Source organism: Coenobita brevimanus, chromosome 72, assembly GCF_032717465.1.
Source record: "Coenobita brevimanus isolate Jiangsu-jjx chromosome 72, ASM3271746v2, whole genome shotgun sequence".
Lineage (NCBI taxonomy): Eukaryota > Metazoa > Arthropoda > Malacostraca > Decapoda > Coenobitidae > Coenobita > Coenobita brevimanus.
In genome coordinates, this window is record NC_137025.1 from 8,342,750 (window position 1) to 8,364,200 (window position 21,451).

A 21,451-nucleotide genomic window follows, 5' to 3' on the forward strand; every position below is an offset into this window, starting at 1 on the left:
TTCTCTTTTCCTGTATAATTCTTTGTACATAAAAGAAGAAACTAAAGGATGATGAGCAGTACTGAATAGATTCTGAAAGGTGAATGTGTATCTGAGTGATAGTGGCTCATATCAGTTACGTTTTGTCAAGAAGGGGCATTGTTTTCTCTTCCTGTACCATTCTTTGTATATAAAAAAAAAAGAAACCAAAGGTTGATGATCATTAATGAATAGATTCTGAAAGGTGAGTGTGTATCTGTGTGGTAATGGCTCTTATCAAGAAACCTTACTGCAGTCTTGGTTGGGGCAAACTTTTTTTTCACAGAACTGCCCTGCCAGAATTAGGGTGCGTCTTTCACAATGCTGCGTCTTACATGCCGCGAAATACGGTAATTTGATCTTTCCAAGGTAAATCTCGAGAAAATGAAACCACAAGTATGTTCAAAGATGATGCAGGATTGAGTTTGATATTGTAAAAAATTATACAGGTCTGCAAAATTAAAGTACAGAGATAGCCCGATTATCCGGGCTATATGGTGTTAAGGGGTGCCCGATTAGTCCGAAAGCACGATTAATCTGGCGGAAACAACACACAAGTACTATACTTTTATCCTGATTTATTTACCGGTAAATGTACACTTTAAGTACCAGAAAGACCTTTCCAGTTCAATGTATATTCCTCCAGCTTGTTTCAGTATTTTTCAGACTATATTCAGTTTGGTAAATTACGTTTTCTTACTGAAAGATTTCCTCCCTGTTATTATTGTCACGTTCTAAAGCTGTACCTACGACTGTTTCCAGCACAATGGACGAAACTCATCGTACCGAAATGTGGACTTCGTTTCCCAACTTCCCAACTGAAGATTAGGTTAGGTTAAATTATTAGGTGCGGTTAAGCTAGGTTAGGTCAGGTTTAAACACTTAGATTAGAACAGTGTCTTCTGCCATTACGTTAATGAATCAGAGTCATCACACCAGAACAGCTAAAAACAGAAGGGAAACAGATTAAACAAGAAATGTTTATTTACCAACCCAGAAATCAGAAAAATATAACAGACCATCAGGATGAACTGATTTGGTAAGGTGCTTTTACTGCTTACAGCAAAGCGTATGTTTACCCCCCCCCTCAATGTTCGTGAGTTCAGAAATTTTTGTGCTCCCGTGGTAGACCTTGGAACCATTTTTTCAAGGTTATAAAGTCAGTTTCTTTTTCTTATAGATGTGAAAAGACTCGTCTGGTACACCTGGTTTTTTCCCCTCCTCCCTAAACTCATCTTGTAATTTGCTATGATTCATGAAATTAAGGGGCATGTTACATTAGCATTTACACAAAATGAGAGTGCCTGTTACTTTAGCATTTAAACATATCAGCGAAAACATTTGGGCTGAAAGGACCGCCTGGCTGTTTGGGATGGTAGAGTAGGGTCGTGTAAACATAGTGGTGATCTTCGTTCCCTTCCCATAATTGTTGGCAGTTTTTATGGCTCTCCCCAACACAGTGTCACTGACACCGGTACAGTAAAGCATTGTTCAAGGCTGGCAGCCATGAAGGGGTTAATGGAAGGGGTTATTATTTGAATCAATACTCTCTCTTTCACACATACACGAACGAACAAAAGAATGTGCAATAGATGTACACTTAACTGTAAGGAGCAGAAATAACTGGATGCTCTGTCAGTCCAAAATGTGTTGGGAAATGACATCGAACAAAGACTGTGGAACTGAATGCCACCTTATGAGAACACGTGAGATGAAAATATTTTTTATTAGTAAACATTTTTGTTCCATTTCGTCCCCTATGATTGTTAACTCATAAATTTTCGTCCAAGCATACAGCCTAATAACCTTATCAATTCAATTCATATTGCTCTAGTTTGTTTTCTGTATTTTTCTGCCTATTTTGTGGGTGGTAGATTACCTTTCGCTAGGATTTCCTCTTATTATCATAACGTTCCTTAAGCCTTACCTACGATTGTTTCTGGCATAATGGAAGAAACTTACTCATAATTAGGGTGCATGTTACATTAGCATTTAAACATATCGGCGAAAACATCTGAGATGAAGTGGCAGGCCGCCTGACTGAGTTGGTAGAGGAGGGTCGTGTAAACATACCAGTGACCGTTCTCTTCCCATAATTGTTCGCAGTTTTTTATAGCTCTCTCAAACCCAACATCCCTGACACCAGTACAGTAGAGCATTGTTCGAGGCTTGCAGCTATGATGGGGTTAATGGAATGCATTATTGTTTGTATTAATACTCTCTTTCACACATAAAGTACACTTAAGAACGAACAAAAGAATGAACTAAATGTAAGAGGAAGAAATAACTATGCTCTGTCGGTCCAAAATGTGTTGGGAAGCGCGATATCTAACGAAGACTGCAGAACTGAATGCTAACTTGCGAGAATGCGAGTAATTTTTTTTTTTTTTTTTTTTTTTTTTTTAAAGCAGACATTCTTGTTCCATTTCGTTCCCTTAAATTGGGAAACCCATTACTTTTCCTCTAAGCATACAGCCCAAAGACTTCACCAATTCACTTCATATTCCTCCAATTTGTTTTCTGTGCATTTCTATTTTGAGGGTAGTAAATTACTTTTTCTTGGTGAAAGATTTTCTCTTTTATTATCACGTTCTTTAAGCCGTACCTATGATTGTTTCGGGCATAACTGAAGAAACTCATTGTACACCAAAGTGGATTTAGTTTCCCAATTTCCCAACTGCAGCCCAGGTTAGGTTAAATTATTAAGTAGTTAAGCAAGGTTAGGCTAGGTCAGGTGTATCAGTTGCCTCACCAAACTCCATCCTACCACCCTTCTGATCGAGTTGTGAACAGGAGGTGTGGGTGGGGGCAGGGTGAGCAGACTCTCTATGGTTTACCCATGCCTCACTCCCAAGCAACTAGATGCTTCCTGTTTAAACCGGAGCTATCGTACGGATAATTCTGTGTACTACTGCATCACTGAACCATTCGGTCACGGCCCGGATATACCGAAAGCTGGATAATCCGAGCCTGGATAATCGAGCTTCCACTGTAATTAAAAATTGTTTTAACCTGCTGCATGCTGGCCACTTCTATCCTCATGTGTCACCCCTGTGCTGGCCCCCCCCTTTTTTTTTTTTTTTTTTTTTTTTTTTTTTTTTTTTTTCCCTGAAATGATAGATTTTGATATGAAAAAAACAAATATGACTATAAAAAAAAACTCACCGGAGGCCAGAAGTGCGTTTTTCATAGTCCCTCTGCCCACCCGCAGGTGTGAGCATACGGGGAACCCCCAATGGAGGTAAGAGAAAACCCGTTTTCTATGCAAGGTAAACAGGTATTCTCGCCAACGTGACTCAGGGAAGGTAGAGGAATGGTCTTTACACTTTTCTGTCAACTTCACACTCACAAAATTTTTTTTGTCTTATTATTTCATAAAGAATGCATCTTTTTTGCAAAAATATCACTTACTCCTGCAACACTATACGTATCACTGTGAATGCATTGTCTTAGTTACGAGAAAATATTCACAACTTGACGGCCATACCATGTTGAGTACACCGCTTCCCGGTCGATCAGCGAAGTTAAGCAACGTTGGGTCTGGTTAGTACTTGGATGGGTGACCGCCTGGGAACACCAGATGCTGTTGGCATCCCTACGTGTCAGTGGGGTTAGTGGAGGATTAGTGCCCCTCCCTGTAAAACAATTAACTCTAAGCCGTTGGCCACCCCGTTTGGGATACATGGCGTCTGGCAATGATGACTTCACAATGTACAGCCCTTTCACTTACAATAAATTATTTACAACATGCCTTCAGTATACACAGACATTACAAGAGTATTTTTGAGCAGCTCAAAGTGAATACTGTACATTGTCTTACATGTACGAGAACATATGTAAAACTTTACTCCACTACATTCAGTCCTTGCACTTAGGAGAAAATATTTACAACATGCCTTCACTGTATGCATTACTTAAAACACTTTCCGAGCGTCTTTTTCCGCACTTACAACACTTTCTGAGCGTCTTTTCATCGCTCGTGATAACCACACTATTGTTACTCAGTAGTAAGCGAGAGTGTGGTACTCCTCAAAGTATGGATATATGCGCAGTCCTACATTACACTCAGGACACATATACCTTGAATCCTTCTGCTGAGTATGTGGCCTTACAGTGCTGTTTGCACACATGTGACACCTCCACTGGGGATTTTGACATGTTGCACTTGGAGGGATGATTCTGGAGAAGTGCCTAGCGGTGAGGCGGAGAGGTTTGGCAGCGGTGTGGCGGTGGCGAGCAGCACTTCTATCTTCCCCATGTTCCCCCACCAGCTCAGGAATATAGCCCTCGAAGGTCTCCTGGATGCCAGTGGTATGTGCGTGGAGATAATGAGCACTGAGGACAGTGATGTCGAGGAAGTGGAAGAATAATTTCTTATACCACTTCATCGTGGGCCTGGCAAAGTCAACCCTGGAAATCATGGCGTCCAATTGATCCACCTGTCGCATGTTCACATTGACGCCAAGACGGGTTCTGGTTTCCAGACTTGGCGCCGCCCTTCTGCCCTGTAATCTATAATGTCTGCGCGGTGTACAAGGGGCTGATGAACAGACAAGAGGAGGAATACTTCGTGGTTGTGGTGCCATGCTGTTGCGAGGATATTGTTCGCCATGTAAAAAACAACCTCGTTTTTCTGAAGCTTCCTCCCCATCTTCACCATGTGCCGACGGTTCTTCTTTACAGTGCCGCACAGACCAGTTTCCTGCAGATGAAGGTACCTGGCGAGAAGGGGGTTTGTGTACCAATTATCGAGGTACAGGACGTGCCCACGATGAAGGTATTCCTCGATCATCGTTTTTACCACAGCCCTTGAGAGTCCCAAGCTTCTGTCTTCTGTGATGTCTGTCTGAACACTTGTGTACAGGACTATGTCCTGCACATACCCAGTCTTACAGTTGCATATCACAAAGATTTTGAAGCCAAACCTGTGTCTTTTGCTGGGGATATACTGACGGAAAGCGATATTACCTCTCCATAGCACAAGACTCTCGTCAATGACGGTGTCTCGGTATGGAGAGGAGGTACGGAATTTCTTTCGAAGGTGATCAAAAACCAGACGTATCCTCCTCAGTCTGTCCGTGTTGTTAACGTTAGCAGGGTCAAGGGTGTCAAAAAAATGTAGGCGGCTCAGGATGTATTGAAATCAATTCCTTCCCATCACCTTGCCAAATATGGTGTCACCATTACTGGATCCAGTCCAGTATGAGGGAAGCTGATTCTTTTTCAATATCCCCAGCAGAAGCACAAGTGCTAGGAACATGTACATTTCACTCAGGGTTACGTCAGGTTCGAATAATCGGCTGTGTGGTGTCTGTGTTGTTCCCCCACGCTCAAATGCAGCAAAGGCGTTTGTCACGGCCATAATCTTCAAAACAAAGTCAACTGGGAAATAGTTCCAAAAGTTCCAAAAAAGTCCGGCCTACTTGAGCTATGGTGGAGTTCTGGGACAGTACACCCGGCCTCATTCTCGTGGGTGAATGGGTGAATGTGGGGGACAAAGTCACTACTGTCCTCCCACTCCCACGTCGTTTCCTCCTCCTCATCATCATCATCATCGCTTCTGTGTTCCTCGGGCCGTGGGGAAGCTTGGGGAAGAGTTTCACATGAGGTGCTGGGCTGAGCTGGGTCACATGGGGGCAAGGGAGAGCGCGGGTGAGATGAGTCACTCTCCCCCAACAATGGAACTTTCCCGAATCTGCCCTGCTTCTTCCTCACACTTTCCACCCCTGAACTGCTGGACTACCTTCCTCCTCCCCCTTCTCCTCATCATCATGACGTGCAAGACGACGACGTGCAGGTGGCCTCCTACCACGTGTTGCCCTCGTGTAGCCCACATATCTGGATTTTCTAGGTGAGTGAATTTCGTCATCACTACTACTTTCCTCCTCAGGCTGGATGTAGTCCTTATCCTGCTTTTCATCATCCTCCACATTGCTTTCCCCAGTGTAGGGGACCCTCAGGAGGTCCTGAATCTCCTCATCAGAGAGACCTCGGCGAGACATCACTGCACTGTATGACGCACTTAAGCAGTGAGGCAGAGCGAGCGTGAGGTGGGAGAGCATGGGTATTATGGGCCAGGCCACCTGAGGGCAGATAGAGGAAGGGTTGCCCTACAAGCACACCAGTTTTTGCGTGTGTAGCTTGAAATTTGTGGTCACAATGAATTTTTGACATTGAGACCGTTTTAAAACTGCACTGGCACTGACCATGGAATTTCATGAGACTGTTTTAAAACGGCATTGGCATGGGGCGGGTTAATTTTTTTTTTTTTTTTTTTTTTTTTTTCCACTTATGAACACAATAAAAAAATACATTTAGAATGTTTCCATCACATCACATTTTAATACAAACTTAAAAAGAAATTTAGTTAAAACATAGCAATTTATAATTTCAATCGATCTATACAACATTGTTCTAAATTAATTGAAAATGAAAATATTTAGTCACTATTATTTTTTTTTTTAATTTATACATAAAGGAAACATCATCATCATCACCATCATCCAGCCATCCCCTCCTACCCTAGGGAAGGGTAACGCTATATAATCCATGACTTGTATTTCACTTCTCTAGTCTTTGTAATTTCTCTCTCTCTCTCTTCTCCCCCCCCCCTCGCTCCAAAACTTTGTTTGGTGGCCAGTTGTTTGTACACTTTTTCTGGTGCGTCCCTATGAATCATCCAGCAGTATTCCAGTATCATACTGACATCCCAATGTCCCTGGTATCTTCTTTCCAAGTCCTTGATATCCTGATGGAATCTTTCACCCTGTTCTTCATTCACTGCTCCAAGATTTTCGGGGAAATTTCCAAATGCGAATCCAAAAAGTGAACTTTGGGACTCGTGTTGCACCCTAACTCCATAACTTTGGCTAACTAATTTTTCACCATTCCTTTGAGATTTAGGTACTTATTTTTCCCTAAAAACATATAAATTACTTCTTTGAATAATACCCAAGCCTCTCATTCCAGGTCGTTCATTGCATCATCAAATGCTGGATCAGAAATCAGTTTATTAATATCAAGTCCAATAAATAAGCTCTCTTTCATATTAGCTTCAGACAAACCAGGGAACTTTTGGCACTAATGCATAAAACAGGCTTCATATTTTGATAGGGCTCTGCAAACTGTTTTATTAATACAAGCATAATATGAAGCAGTGGATTGACCAAATACAGTAGGTGGGGGCACTCACCATCCACTCAGTGAATTTAGTGTTGCTCCAGGGTGTCTGTCTTTTCCTCTCCTCCCTTCTTTCCTTCCCTCCTCTTCTGCCTTTCTTTCCTTCATTCTTTCCTCGCCCTTCTGCCTGCGGGTGACTTTACACTCCCTTTTCTGTCTTTCATTCCTTCATTCTTTCCTCTTCCTTCTGCCTGTGGGTGACTCTACACTGAGTGACAAGCCATATGGTTTCCTCTACACCAGGAAACCATTTACTACACTGGGTGGTAACCATATAACCAAATTATGGCGCCTGGTGATTTAGTGGGTAATTGCTGCGCTCCGGTTGGATTGAGCCGGTGAAAGTTTCTTTCCAAGGGATGGTTGGGGTTGTTGCTCATGTAATGCCACTCAGGGATGAGTGAGGCTGGTCACTTTCATCTTAAATGTCAGGACCAACTTGCCTAGCCCCAGGCTGCAACGCTTCTTATGGGGCAACGTAGGATTGGATGATGGATGGATGTTTTGCATGGAAAGATGAACTTTGACCCTGCCCAATAAATGCAGAAAAATAAAAGTGTGCAGGAAAATCTCAGAAACCTGCTCTTGTGTCCAGCCATCCCCCCCCTCCCCCTCATTCCACTGTCAGACCACATAAATGCATACTCACCCCACCTAGAATAAACCAAACATTGTCTTTTTGTTGACTGTTGGTAAAACGAATGGTCATGATTCAACACAGCTAAATTTATGGCAAGTAATGGCCTGCTTACACTGTCAGCTGGTGCCCCTTCCCCCTCTTCCCACTACCACCACCACCACCACCACATTGGTTTTTCCTGTGTAAAGTACAGGTTTCTTTCTTCATTCTGACTTGTCGTAAGTGCTTGGGATAGATTAAGAGCATTTACTTGCCCGAGTGCCAGGGGTTATCCTCTTCGGGCCCACAGTGGGGACGGAGGGACATTGATTACAAGATTGTGACAATGTGAGATAACTTTTACCTGGTCGTGGTGTAGTGGTATGCTGCCTGGCTTTCACCTGAGAGTCCCAGGTTCAATTCCCGGCATAGTGGTAATAGATTGGATGGTTTTTCCTGTGTAAAATACAGGTTTCTCTCTTCAAGCAGAAGTATGCTGTAGTTGCCAAAAATGACCAAAAAGTTCTCAATATTTCATGCAGTTCTTTCGGAATGTACGATGCTGTCTACCAATCGGCATTCTGGAATGCTATACGCTGCCAAGGTGTTAAAATGGAGAGAGCAATTTTACGTCGTCAGAGTGTAAAGGGTAAAACTAATAATTCTGCCTTTCTCCCCTCCCCACCCCCCCATGCACTGTCAGAGGAAGGGAAGATTTTTGCAAGAACATTAAAGCAGCTTCGCCTCAAGAGCCAACACTCAGCTGTAACCTCACCAGAGACACTCATGCCTTACGATCCATCTGTCCCCCAAGGTGAGTGCTATATCTTGGCCTGGGAACTAGCTAATTGATAAAATAATTGTTTCCACATTCCACCCAAGGGTCATTGGTTGACATCAGGAAGGGTATTGATTCACTAAATGCTACATGCTTCAACAAAATTCCTCTAACAGAGGTTATGCCTAAACAACATAAAAAAATAGAGTGCATGTTATAAGATTGCATCATCACTTTCGGATTTCACTATTCTGTTGGGTGCAGAAAAGGGATGCCTTCATGCAGTGGCACTGATATAATTGGGCTGCTTCATGACTAGCTATATAAACATCCCCCAGCTCCATCCTTATGCTCAGAAAGGAGAATGGTAAGCTTCAGGAGGAGGAGGGCAAGTTCATCCTGCAGTTGACTAAGTTCATGTATCAGATGAGCTTGGGGTTGGAGGAAGAAGAACCTCCTCCTCCTCCTCTTTTTTTTTTTTTTTTTTTTTTTTTTTTTTGAGTGTACAGTACTTATCTGCAAAATGGTACCCCACAGGTCTGAATTTCATCTCTCAGAAATCCCACTACCGTTGTGAGGTTTGCCCTGACGAGAGGCTGGTCAGTGCACGCCAGACTGAGAATCACTTCCGTTCTCTCTCACACTACAACAACATTATCAGTCATCTCAACAAAATACAGGTAAGTATATTTTAATCCCTAGGATACGCGATTCGATTGACTGAACTTCCCTGAAAACCTGTATACGGAGCTGATTTTTCGACTCTTACAGAAATAAAAAGTTTTATGGCCAAGGTTTAGAGCTTGAATTTATACACCTTATGCTGCAAACCAGAGCATTTTAGACCAACTGGTTCATGAGCTATAACCCATCAAAGTTGAAAAAAGTTACCCTTCCAGTTGGGGCATTCCAGTTTTCTATGCACCTCCACCCCATTCCTCCCTTATTCCTCCCCTCCCATGACCTTCCTCACCCACTCCCATCACCCCCCTCTCTCTTCCTCCCCCCTACCCCCAGCCTTCAGAATATTCCAGCTTATTTTTGTTTCTTCAAACAGTAATTATGTCGGTGTTCCTTACTCACTCCCAACACCCTTCCGCCCCCAACACTTCTCACCTCCCCATTTTTCTTCCCCCCATCCCCTTCCCTCATAGCTGTGTAGCTGTCAAAAAAAAAAAAAAAAAAAAAAAAAAAAAATTGTTGCTGTAACTCACACATTCCAGCACCCTCTTCCCTCACCCTTTCCCCCCCTCCCCTCCCGTTTGAGCTGTCAAATCAAGTACCTGTAAGAATTTCAAGAGGAAAAAAAAGCTAAAGCTACCCCTCCTCCTCCTCCCCTACACCCCTTCAGAATTTTCCAGCTCCCCCCCCCCCCCCAAATTATAGCATGCAAAATAAACTTATGTCAGTGTTCCTCACTCCCAACACCCTTCCCCCCTAACACTTCTTCCTCCCCACCTTCCCTCCCCCCACCCCCTTCCCTCATAGCTGTGTAGCTGTCAGAATAAAAAACATACATTCTATGTATGTTACACAAACAATAATCTGGTATTGAATGAAAACACGTGACATGAATAGTAATAATGACATATAATACTCTAGGTGGAGGGGGAGGGGTAAGCAGACGGCATACTACAGGGGGTGGGGAGAGGCCTGGAGGGGTGGTACAGGGGTATAGAGGTGGGAGACAGACACCAAAAGACAAAGAGGAAAGACAGAGAGGGAGTACAGGGGTGTGGAGGGTGGGTGGGGGGAAATAACCCTCCCCAGGGAGACAGGGAGGGGGGGGAACCACGGTGGCATGATGGAGGATGGTGGGAGAGGGGGAGGGAGGGAGCAGAAGGCAGTCAGAGGTGAGGGAGGGGGAGAGGGAACAAAGGTATTGGGGCAGAGGAAGGTGGCAAGAGGGTGGTGGGGGAGTCACCCCCCCCCACCATAGGTAGGGGCCCGGATCCTCCCCACTCACTACTCAGGACTTAGTTCTCATTGGTTTGCATTGATACACGTTACAGTCAGGCCGAAGCCTAGTGACTGCAGTTTTTTACAAAGGCTTCTTTGTTGATCGTATTCGGCATCAAGCCAAATTCTGGTAAAGGATTGATCGATCCTATTAGTACTTTAGGGGTTAAGAACCCTGGGATGGTGAGTAAATGGTACAGTCTGTGAGATGTAGCTGAAAAATTTAATGCATGGATGGTTTGTGAATGGCTTATCCTTTTGGGTTGATCAGAAAATGATATAATCTCGTGAATGATGTAGAATGTTTTGTAGTCTGGAAAGAAGAGAGATTGGTATAACCTGGGGGATGGAGCAGAGAATGGTATAGCCTGTGGGATGGAGCAGAGAATGATATAGCGTATGGGATGGAGCAGAGAATGGTATAGCGTATGGGATGGAGCAGAGAATGGTATAACGTATGGGATGGAGCAGAGAATGGTATAGCCTATGGGATGGAGCAGAGAATAATATAGCCTATGGGATGGAGCAGAGAATAATATAGCCTATGGGATGGAGCAGAGAATAATGTAGCCTATGGGATGGAGCAAAGAATAATATAGCCTATGGGATGGAGCAGAGAATAATATAGCCTATGGGATGGAGCAGAGAATAATATAGCCTATGGGATGGAGCAGAGAATAATATAGCCTATGGGATGGAGCAGAGAATAATATAGCCTATGGGATGGAGCAGAGAATAATGTAGCCTATGGGATGGAGCAGAGAATAATGTAGCCTATGGGATGGAGCAGAGAATAATATAGCCTATGGGATGGAGCAGAGAATAATGTAGCCTATGGGATGGAGCAGAGAATAATATAGCCTATGGGATGGAGCAGAGAATAATATAGCCTATGGGATGGAGCAGAGAATAATGTAGCCTATGGGATGGAGCAGAGAATGGTATAGCCAGTGGGATGGAGCAGAGAATAATATAGCCTATGGGATGGAGCAGAGAATAATGTAGCCTATGGGATGGAGCAGAGAATGGTATAGCCAGTGGGATGGAGCAGAGAATAATGTAGCCTATGGGATGGAGCAGAGAATGGTGTAGCCAGTGGGATGGAGCAGAGAATGGTATAGCCAGTGGGATGGAGCAGAGAATGGTATAGCCAGTGGGATGGAGCAGAGAATTGTATAGTCTATGGGATGGAGCAGAGAGTGATGTAACCTGTGGGATGGAGCAAAGAATGGCATAGCCTATGGGATGGAGCAGAGAATTGTATAGCCTATGGGATGGAGCAGAGAATTGTATAGCCTATGGGATGGAGCAGAGAATGGTATAGCCTATGGGATGGAACAGTGGGCACTTACTGATTTCTGGATCAGTCCCCCTTCATTTTTTTCTGGAGTGGAGAGTGGGTTACGATGAGTATTTTTTTCAAGTAGCATTAGGTACAATACAGCCTTGTGTTTGAACATAATTTTGCTCCAGCAATAAATGTACCCAGAGCTGAACAAAATAATCCAAAGACAACAAAAATAAAAAGTATAATTGAGCTGAAGGGGTTGATGGAGATTGGTTGTGACAGTCTCATGACAGAAAATCCCCCCCCCCCCCCCCGTACTGAATGAGAATCTGGCATTATCAACAATAAATTATTAAAGATACCATCATGCTGAAGTGGTTAATATTGAGATAGTACAGTACTGTTTGATTTAAGACAAAACAGTTTTAACTGTGCACCATATATATATATATATATATATATATATATATATGGTGCATAATTAAAATATATATATATATATATATATATATATATATATATATATATATATATATATATATATATTGTGCATAATTAAAATATATATATATATATATATATATATATATATATATATATATATATATGGTAAAATGAACTTATCCATTTCACTGCAGTATTCAGAATGAGATACCGTATCGTTATTAACTCCAGATAATTTTTTATTTATTTATTTATTTTTTTTTTTTATCAAACCATGCAGGTTAAAGGGTTAAAAACATAGCCCAAAGGCTTTCACAGTAGTTAAATGTACCCAGTATTATTCATATTCACCAAAGAGAAACCTCATCAAATCTTAAGTTGGGAATAAAGGTCAGGGTGATGATGAAAAATCATCCTCCATCAAAGAGTGGACCTTGCAAGAGGGGAACGAGTCAAGAGTGAGAGCAGTGGAAATGAGTTACTTGAGAGGAGCATGTGGAGTGACGTGGAGGGACAGGTTGACGAATGAAGAAGTGAAGGAACGTTGTGGGGTAGATGTGGATGTGGTTGAAAAGATTAGGAGAAATACACTGAGGTGGTTTGGACATGTGGAGAGAATGGAGAATGAAAGACTGACTAAGAGGGTGTATGTAGGTGAGGTGGAGGGAGGGAGAGGGAGGGGTAGACCGAGGATGAGGTGGAGGGATGGAGATGAGAGGTATATGAGGGAGGGGGGGGTGAGTTGGGGGGAGGGTAGTCAAATGGTGGGTGACAGAGTGACTTGGAGGCGTTTTGTCTGCGGCCACCCTTTGCGGGATTAGGGCGTCGGGCTATAGATAGATAGGGAATAAGGATCAGGATGTTGATGATAACCTGTACCAATATCACCAGGAGGAAAAAGAGAAGGAACGCAAGAGGAAGGAAGAGGAGGAGGCCCGGAGAGCAAAGGAGCTGGAGGAACGGAAGAAATCTGAGGAGGAGGAAGAAAAAGCCAAGAAGAGGAAGCGAGTGAGTGAAGAGGAAGAAGATGACGCTGATGATAATGATGACAGGAGGAATGGAGATGGTGACAAGGGAGAGGAGATCAGCGCTGAGGATCTTGATAATATGGAAACTGTGGATGAGGCGTGCGATGATGATGCTGGACGAGGAGAAGAGGATGAGGAGGATGAGGAAGAGGAAGGAGAGGTGGAGGAGGAAGCAGAGGAGAGAGAGAGAGAGGTAGTGGAGGAAGAGGAAGAAGAAGAAGTGGAGGAACCAAGAGAGCAGGACCTGAATGATGACAGCATTAATGGAGATGAATTGGTAAGTTTTTTTTTCTTTTTCCCCACATTATCATCATCATCATCTAGACTTCCTTTCCCACTAGGGCAGGGTGAGGAGTAGCAGCATCCAGACAGTCTAAGTTTGCCCAGTTCAAAGGGCCACACTTCCAGTCACTCATTATCAAATCCACGGAATCCTGGCTTCATCAGATAGGCCAAAAAAAATTTACCATGGTCTATAGCTTCACATATACCTGTCTAATAGAGTTAGTCCGAATGCTGTCATGTTAAAAAAGGGTACCAAATCTGTCGTAAAGACTTTGTAGTTAATTGTAGAGAAGTATATGTTAGACTTGTGGTCGAGCGGCTTTTATATCTTGTAGTAGTAGTTTCCCACCAGATGTCATGTAGTGACGGGAGAGGTAAAGAATAGTATGGGACTATCTTTATTTGTCTTGGAAATATTAAACAGGTATAATAGTATAAGTCCTGGGTAGCTACCTCCCTGTCTCGCTATCTGTCTCTCTCTCTCTGTTCTCAAGCTAATCTCCGTCTCGACCTCTCTATAGGGTCGCTTGTCTCCTTCTAAACTCTCTTTCCTGAAATCTCGTGTAGTAGGGTGTGTGTGTCCCGCACCTTCCTCATGGCAACAGAACCTTCTCACGAGAGGACTGCTGACAGCTATGAATCATCTCCTTACTGGCCGCTGTCGTCAGCTTTCCCCGTGTAAGCGTTTAGCGCTGCTCGCTTCTCGCAAACACAACACCTTCTCATCATTTGACTTCCTGCTTCTATCTGTCTCTCTATCTATCTATTTATTTATCTATCTATTATGTAGTCCTATATTTGCTCGGCCGCGCGAAAATGACGTACCATCGACATTTAATAGTTATAATATATTAATACATACTACATACACATTATAATGAACTTATAAGCTAATTAAGTGAAATACATAATATTGTAAAGTAACATAATTGTATGAATATTGTATACATATATTATTCATAGTAAATAGTGATTATTCAGTAATATTACATTTTAAATAAGTTGAATACATATTGGAATAAATGCATTAAAGTAAATTATTTAACTGTAATACAGTATGTACTTGGGTTATTATAGTGAAATGCATACATGCAAGAATAAAAATAGTTTAAAATTAAGAATATTGTAAGAGTTACTAATATTTCATTTAAAGATAATGGTACTGGTCTGCCATATATGGGTCATTCTTCTTTGTGTTATTATTATTATTATTATTATTTTTTTTTTTTTTTTATATATATAATTAATACTATATACAAAATATATACACTTCATTCAGGGTGGTTAACTGTGATGTTAACTCTCCCCCCACTAAACAATGACTCCAAATTAGCAATTCTTGCATGCATTCTGTGCATGGCCAACAGCAATACTGCAACAACAATGCAGATAATTATGAAGACAGAAGGTGCTTGGCTATACACATAATATGGGTTGAACATACTCAAACTCAAATCTTCCCAGGGCTTCATTGTTTCATTGATCAGCTGCATAGTTTCAAACTTAGGTGAAGTCAGCTTAATACTTGTGCTCATGTTTAAGTCCATATCAGGCAGTGGGTGGAAATGTTTGTGTGTATGATTGAGAATGGCGTAGTGATTGATGGTGGAAAAAGTAGACATGGATGGTGTAAATACCGCACAGTAGTCTGGTGCTATGTATAATCCTGAGGCTGATGTATGAGATGGTGGTATATCTGGACAGACTATGTAAACTGATGTGTTATGAGGGAAATAAAAAAACTGCGAGTGTCCAATGCGTTGATGGTGTACAAGTTTATCTGGAGCAAAAGTGAAGTTGCAATGATGATGAATATTGTTATTGCTGATGATAGCCATTTCACAAGGGACCGTATCAGTAGGCTGAAACGTGAAAATGTACGCAGGACAAAGATGAACAGCATGTAAGGATGTGCGGCACTTTCGCTCAATCGTTGACTCACTTGCGAAAGTGACAGTGTCTCGTCTCTTGGAGACCATGATGAGTTCGGTGTCTGTGTTGATGTTGATGATGACTAAAGTGTTGTTGTTTCTATAGGGGAAGGGGTGTATTTGGTATACTGTGAACAGGTCTTCCGTGATGAATGGTACATGAACTATCACTGATGTTGGTGTTAGTGTTGCTTCCAAGTACGGGTAATATTGCATAAATTCCCTACTGCGGAACAATGGCTTCAATTTATGTGTATGTATGCCTTGACTAACTATCTGACGTAGCTCATGAACTGGGAGTAAGTCATTTGTGATCTTGCCATCACCAGCATTCGAAATTCCTTGCATAAGTGCCCTGAAATGATCTCTAGTGTTCTCTAATTGTAGTAGAATCGTGTCAATATGTTCTGTGATGATGGAGAAGTGCTGGAAAAGGGTAACGTTACCCTCCAAGTTATTTATTTTATCTATACTCTCGAGAGCTACGTTTTCTGCTTGTTTCAGATTTTTCACAATTGTTTTCATTGCCAAGTTCTGTCCTGTGATGAATTTATCTTGGTATGTTAGTACCTGAGCTATCTTATTAAATTTTTTGTTTATTTCTTTAAGGTCATCCTCTGTAGCCAATCCAAAGATGTTCCCAAGAATTGCGCCGCCAGATCGAACAAACCGCGCTTTTGGCGAGTACGTGTGATGTTGTTCCTGTCGCTCAGCACCTCTGTTCCAGAAGATGGGAGATCTTGGATCATGACGAGCATAGTTGACTTCGCCTGTTCTAGTTTCCATTTCGCTAACTTCACCATTTCATCCACTTCCTTGGTGATATGTGATTGTGAAACATAATTCCCTATCTTGAAGTCCAGAGTTCGCATCGGCGTCGCAAGTCTTTCTATATAAGTAGGTAAGTCATACAAGTAATCTAGACTTATTTCAGTACTCATGACATCCTTGACGATTGTAGTCGTGGCCGTTGGAGCTATGAGGCATCCTTGTCGTACTATATGCTTGGGGTCTAGGTGCGCATATACTCTTACTATGTATAGGAGAATCCATAGCATAAGTCCCTTCATCGTAACCTACCGAAAAAAAAAATCTATTAATTTCCTATAAAGCTGTGGTTGATGATAGTGATGATGTGCGTTACGGTTGGCTGTTATTTCATTTATAGAAGGAGTTTAAATCGATATTTAATTCTCGTAAATGATGTACTGTAGATTTCATTGGAATAGTTGCACCTATGTTCGATTGTTTGGTATATGACCTTAATTTCTTTTTGTAATCATTGTTGTGTTCTTGCTTGGTTTCTTGAGGTACGTTCACCTGTTCGGTTGTATCCGAGGCTGAATAATTATGTGATAATTCCCTTGAAACTCGTTTTAAATGGTCAATATGAACTTGTTTTTCCTCGCCACTTGAAAGTGACTTAATTAAAACTTTGTTTGCCTTTATGTTAATTACTCTGTATGGGCCCTCAAATTTAGGGGATAATTTATTGTCTCTCGTATGAATGACTCCGTAAACAATGTCTCCTAAGCTGATAGGTGAATCTTTTGCCTTTTTGTTAAATGCCTCCGTCATTTCTTCCTTGGACATCGTTAATTGTTTTTGCACTCTATTGTGTATGTCCTGGAATTCACGTAAACGGAGTTTAGAGTAATCATCGTAATTGTATATAGGCATGCTGTCACCTTCTAGGAGCTCATATGGTAATTTTTTATCTGTGCCATATATAATGAAATGTGGTGTGTCACCAATGGATTTATTTATAGACCCATTAATGGAGGCCTCTACTCTGGGAATCCAATCATCCCAGCTTGCATAATTTTCACTGAGAATGTGTCGTAGCACATCTAATACCTTTTTATTTTGTCTCTCTACCAACCCATTCGATGCTGGGTGATAGGCCAAAACGTTAACCTTTTTAATGTTGTATTGTTTACATATTTCTTGTAAGATCTCAGAATTAAATTCTCCTCCATTATCACTTATTAGTACCTTAGGGGTAGTAAAGCGACATATTACATTATCTGTTATTGCCTTTGCTACTGTCTCTGCTGTCTTATCTTTAATTGGAGCTAAAATGACATAACGGGAAAAATGATCCGTTGCTACGAATAAGTATAGGTTATTATTGTATGATAATGGCATCTTGAGTAAATCAACAGCGACAACGTCCCATGGCTGATGTGGTACTGGGTAATTACCCATCGGTGCAGGTGTGATTGGGTATCCTTTGTGTTTCGCACATGATTCGCATCTGTCTATATGATTGTGTATATCTCTTCGTAATGAAGGCCAGTAATATAATAGCTGGGCTTGGTTGAATGTCTTATCCTTTCCAGGGTGTCCTGCATGTGGGCTGTCGTGTATCATTCGTAATACTTGGGGTATCATGTCATTAGGTACTACCAACTGGTTAGTATTTCTTTGGCGTTTTGGTTGTTTAGAGTTAATTTTGTATAATGTATTATTGACCATTGTGAATTGTTCAAGTGGGACATGCAGTTTGGGTAATTGTATGTCATCTCCACTTTCTAACTTGTATATTACTTTTGACCATACTGGGTCAAGTCTTTGTGCCTTTGCGATATCCTCGTGGTTTGGGATATTTCCTTTGAGATCTAACGCCGCGACTTGAATTGTGTTCGGGTTCCTAGATAATGCGTCAGCTACTATATTCATTTTACCTTGTATATAATGTATTTGTACATTGTAGTTTTCAACTGTACATTTCCATCTTGCTCTCCTCCCAGAAAGGAGTTTTTCTTTAAACATACCCACCAGTGGTTTATGGTCGGTGAATAAGTGGATTTCGTAACCATATACCAAATCTCGAAACTTATGTAATGCAAAAATCACTGCAAGTGCCTCTAAGTCTGTAGTGCTATAATTTTTCTCCGCACCTCTTGTTTGTCTGCTGGCAAATGCAATTGGTTGATTCTTTCCTCTTTTATCTTCCTGCATCAGTACAGCCCCTAATCCTTTAACTGATGCGTCTGTACAAATAAGAAATGATTTCGTGTAATCTGGATATGCTAAACAAGGTGCATTCGTTAGTTTAATTTTTAGATTGTTAAATGCCCTTTTTGTTCTTCTTCCCATTGGAATACAGCATCTTTTTTGAGTAGTTGGAATAGAGGGAAGGCTATATGAGAGAACTGTGGTACGAAGGACCTATAGTACCCAGCCAGACCTAAAAATTGTCTAACTTCGTCAGTCGTAGTGGGTTCAGGAAAATCTCTCACTGCCTGTATTTTGTCATCAGTGGTGTGAATACCATCAGAGCTTAATTTGTGGCCTAAGAAATTTATTTCCTTAAAGCAAAATTTGCATTTAGAAAGTTTAATTTTTAATCCAGCATCACTAAGCTTTTGTAAGAGTAAGTCTAATTTCCTGAGATGATCCTTAATATTCTTCGTTGCGATAATAATATCGTCAAGATAAACAAATATTCCTTGTCCTAAAATTCCGGACAATACGTAATTCATAAGACGCTGGAACGTACCAGGGGCTGTCCTCAGTCCCATTGGCATTCTTGTATATTGATAATGGCCTCTGTTTGTTGAAAAGGCAGTGTATTTACGTGACTCCTGAGATACCGGAATCTGATAGTATCCGTTTAGGAGATCGATGGTCGAGAATATATTATTCTCAGGACCAATATTCTGTAGAACATCACTTAGCAATGGCATGGGAAATCTGTCTGGGATGGTGTGATTATTTAGTTTACGGTAATCTACTACCGCACGCATTTCTCCATTTCTCTTGGGCACAAAGAAAAGGGGAGCGTTCCACGGAGAAACTGAAGGCTCAATAATTCCAAGCTTTAACATTTCATCGACATACTGATTTGCAAGTGTACGTTGGGAGTGTGGTATGCGATAAGCTGGTACGAAAATTGGTGGTGTTTCTGGGTGCACATTAATCATGTGATTAATCAAGTTAGTACACCCTAATCGTTCTCCGGGCAAGGCTACGGTGTCCCTGTGTGTTTCCAGCAGGGTTAACAAATCATTTTCTTCGTCAAATTCACCTGAGTGAATTAAATTCTCTTTTATTCTTTCTCTATCCGTAGATTTTATCTCACTTGTTACTCCACCAATATTTATTTCCTTCACAGGGGCGAAACATTTTTCAATATTAACTATGCAAGTTCCCTTCTTCAACTGAACTTCCCCATTCATGTGATTAATAATGAATATCTGAGTTAGCCCTTCGTCGTTCGTATGACATAATGCGTTTTCTACTGACAATCCTTTTACTTTACATAATTCTTCTAAGACAAGAACAGTACTATTCCGTAATTTGCTCTTTATGGTAACCTTCATGTATGAATTAGGTGGTATAACCAAATCATTAGTGAGATGGGCTGGAAAAATTGATAAATCAGTACTGTTAGCTGGGTCACTAATTCTGGAGGATGGGGTTGCTGGTGTAAGTGGATCTATACACTCATCTGTTTGTGTATGTTTGTTTAAGCCTTTAATATTACCAATTCTTTTTGGCTCTCTTCTACTAATCGGTGAGGGCTCTGAAGTTATTTCCTCTATAAATTCATTATCAAAGTCTATTCCATTCATTTGTGGGAGTATAGTTATGTTCTCAGTTCTCATGGATCTTAAGCCCAGTAACATATGAGCTTTAATTGCTAAGTTTTCAACGATATAGAACAATGCAGAGAATGGTCTTGTAGTTTCTGTGAAACTGAGATTTAATCTTATCATACCTTTTACTGTAATCTCTTGACCATCTACTGTGTTTAATTCTAAATCAGCTTCATCCAGAAAAGTTACTTTCTTTTTATTTTTAAGAATTCTATTGAGTTCTTCATGTGTTATTAAGTTCACTGGAGAGCCTGTATCTAAAAATAAGGAAACGTTTTGATCCTCACATACAGCTGGTATCAAGATACACTCATTTCCCAACATGCCTCCTATGTGAAGTTTAACCTTGTTCTTTTTTATGTTTGTTCGTTTTTTGTCATGACTTGGTCTTCACCCGATTTGAACATAGACACAATTTTTTCTACTGTTTTGCAATCACTAGTCCAGTGCCCTTGGTATCTATGATGCCTACAGTAAGGACCAAACCCTTGTGTCTTTTGATTATCCTCTTTTGCCTTGATAAAGCATTCATACCTTGTGTGTCCTGGTTTTGCACAGTAATGACACAGAATGGACCTATCCCTTGACTGTGACCTACGAGGTGATTTCCCATAAAAAGTGTTGTTTATAGCGCGAGACCTGCTCGGGCTGCGCGAAAACTTATGAAACTGCCTGTAGGAAGGCGTGTGGGAACGAGGTCTAGGCGTCTTTGCTTGTTTGGGCTGCCTCATTTCAGGTCGCGATCGATTTTGTTCTCTGTTTGGGGTCGGTGTTGATGTTTTCACAGCTGATACTGTCTCAGGTACCCTGATTCTACCAGAATGTGCATGTGTGTCGACCACACCTGCTTTACTGCACTGCATCTCTACCTCGTTCATTAAGTCTAGTAAGCACATTCCAGGGATGTACGCGATTGTTTTGGCGATCTTAAGGGTTCTATCAGGTAATTTACACAAGGCAGCTACATAACCAATGATGTCCACGACGAGGTCTGGGGACATCTTTCCATCATCTGTTATCCACTTAGAATTCTCCAGAGTAGCTAATAGGGTTCTCTTGATTGTGGAGACATCAGCAGTTATTTCACTGAGCACATGGTTTGTAGTGTGCTCCCTTACAAGATCTACAATTTTATGTAATTCTGGAATTATACCTGGCAAGAAGTTCATACCTCCAGAAAATTTCTTCAGAAATTCAGTTTTAAATTCATCATATGTCCTAGCACGATGTAGCTTATCGGAGCGCAATAAATTGCTTGCTGGACATCTTTCCTGGCTTATGCAAGATGAAAAAATAGCAATTTTCTCTTGTTCATCTA

At 41.3% G+C, this 21,451-nt stretch overlaps 1 protein-coding gene and 1 non-coding gene across 2 annotated transcripts in view; both read left to right on the forward strand.

Moving 5' to 3' along the window:
• The window catches only part of LOC145407011 (uncharacterized), a 186,090-nt gene that overhangs the window by 137,669 nt on the left and 26,970 nt on the right, over nucleotides 1–21,451 (forward strand). Inside the window, exons 13-15 of the mRNA XM_080278025.1 lie at nucleotides 8,520–8,630; nucleotides 9,132–9,274; nucleotides 13,177–13,590. Of these exons, the coding sequence (XP_080134151.1) occupies nucleotides 8,520–8,630; nucleotides 9,132–9,274; nucleotides 13,177–13,590 (668 nt within the window). The remainder of the gene's footprint in view (nucleotides 1–8,519; nucleotides 8,631–9,131; nucleotides 9,275–13,176; nucleotides 13,591–21,451) is intronic.
• LOC145407355 (5S ribosomal RNA) lies at nucleotides 3,492–3,610 on the forward strand. The gene has a single exon (XR_013898716.1). It is a non-coding gene; the product is annotated as a 5S ribosomal RNA (ribosomal RNA).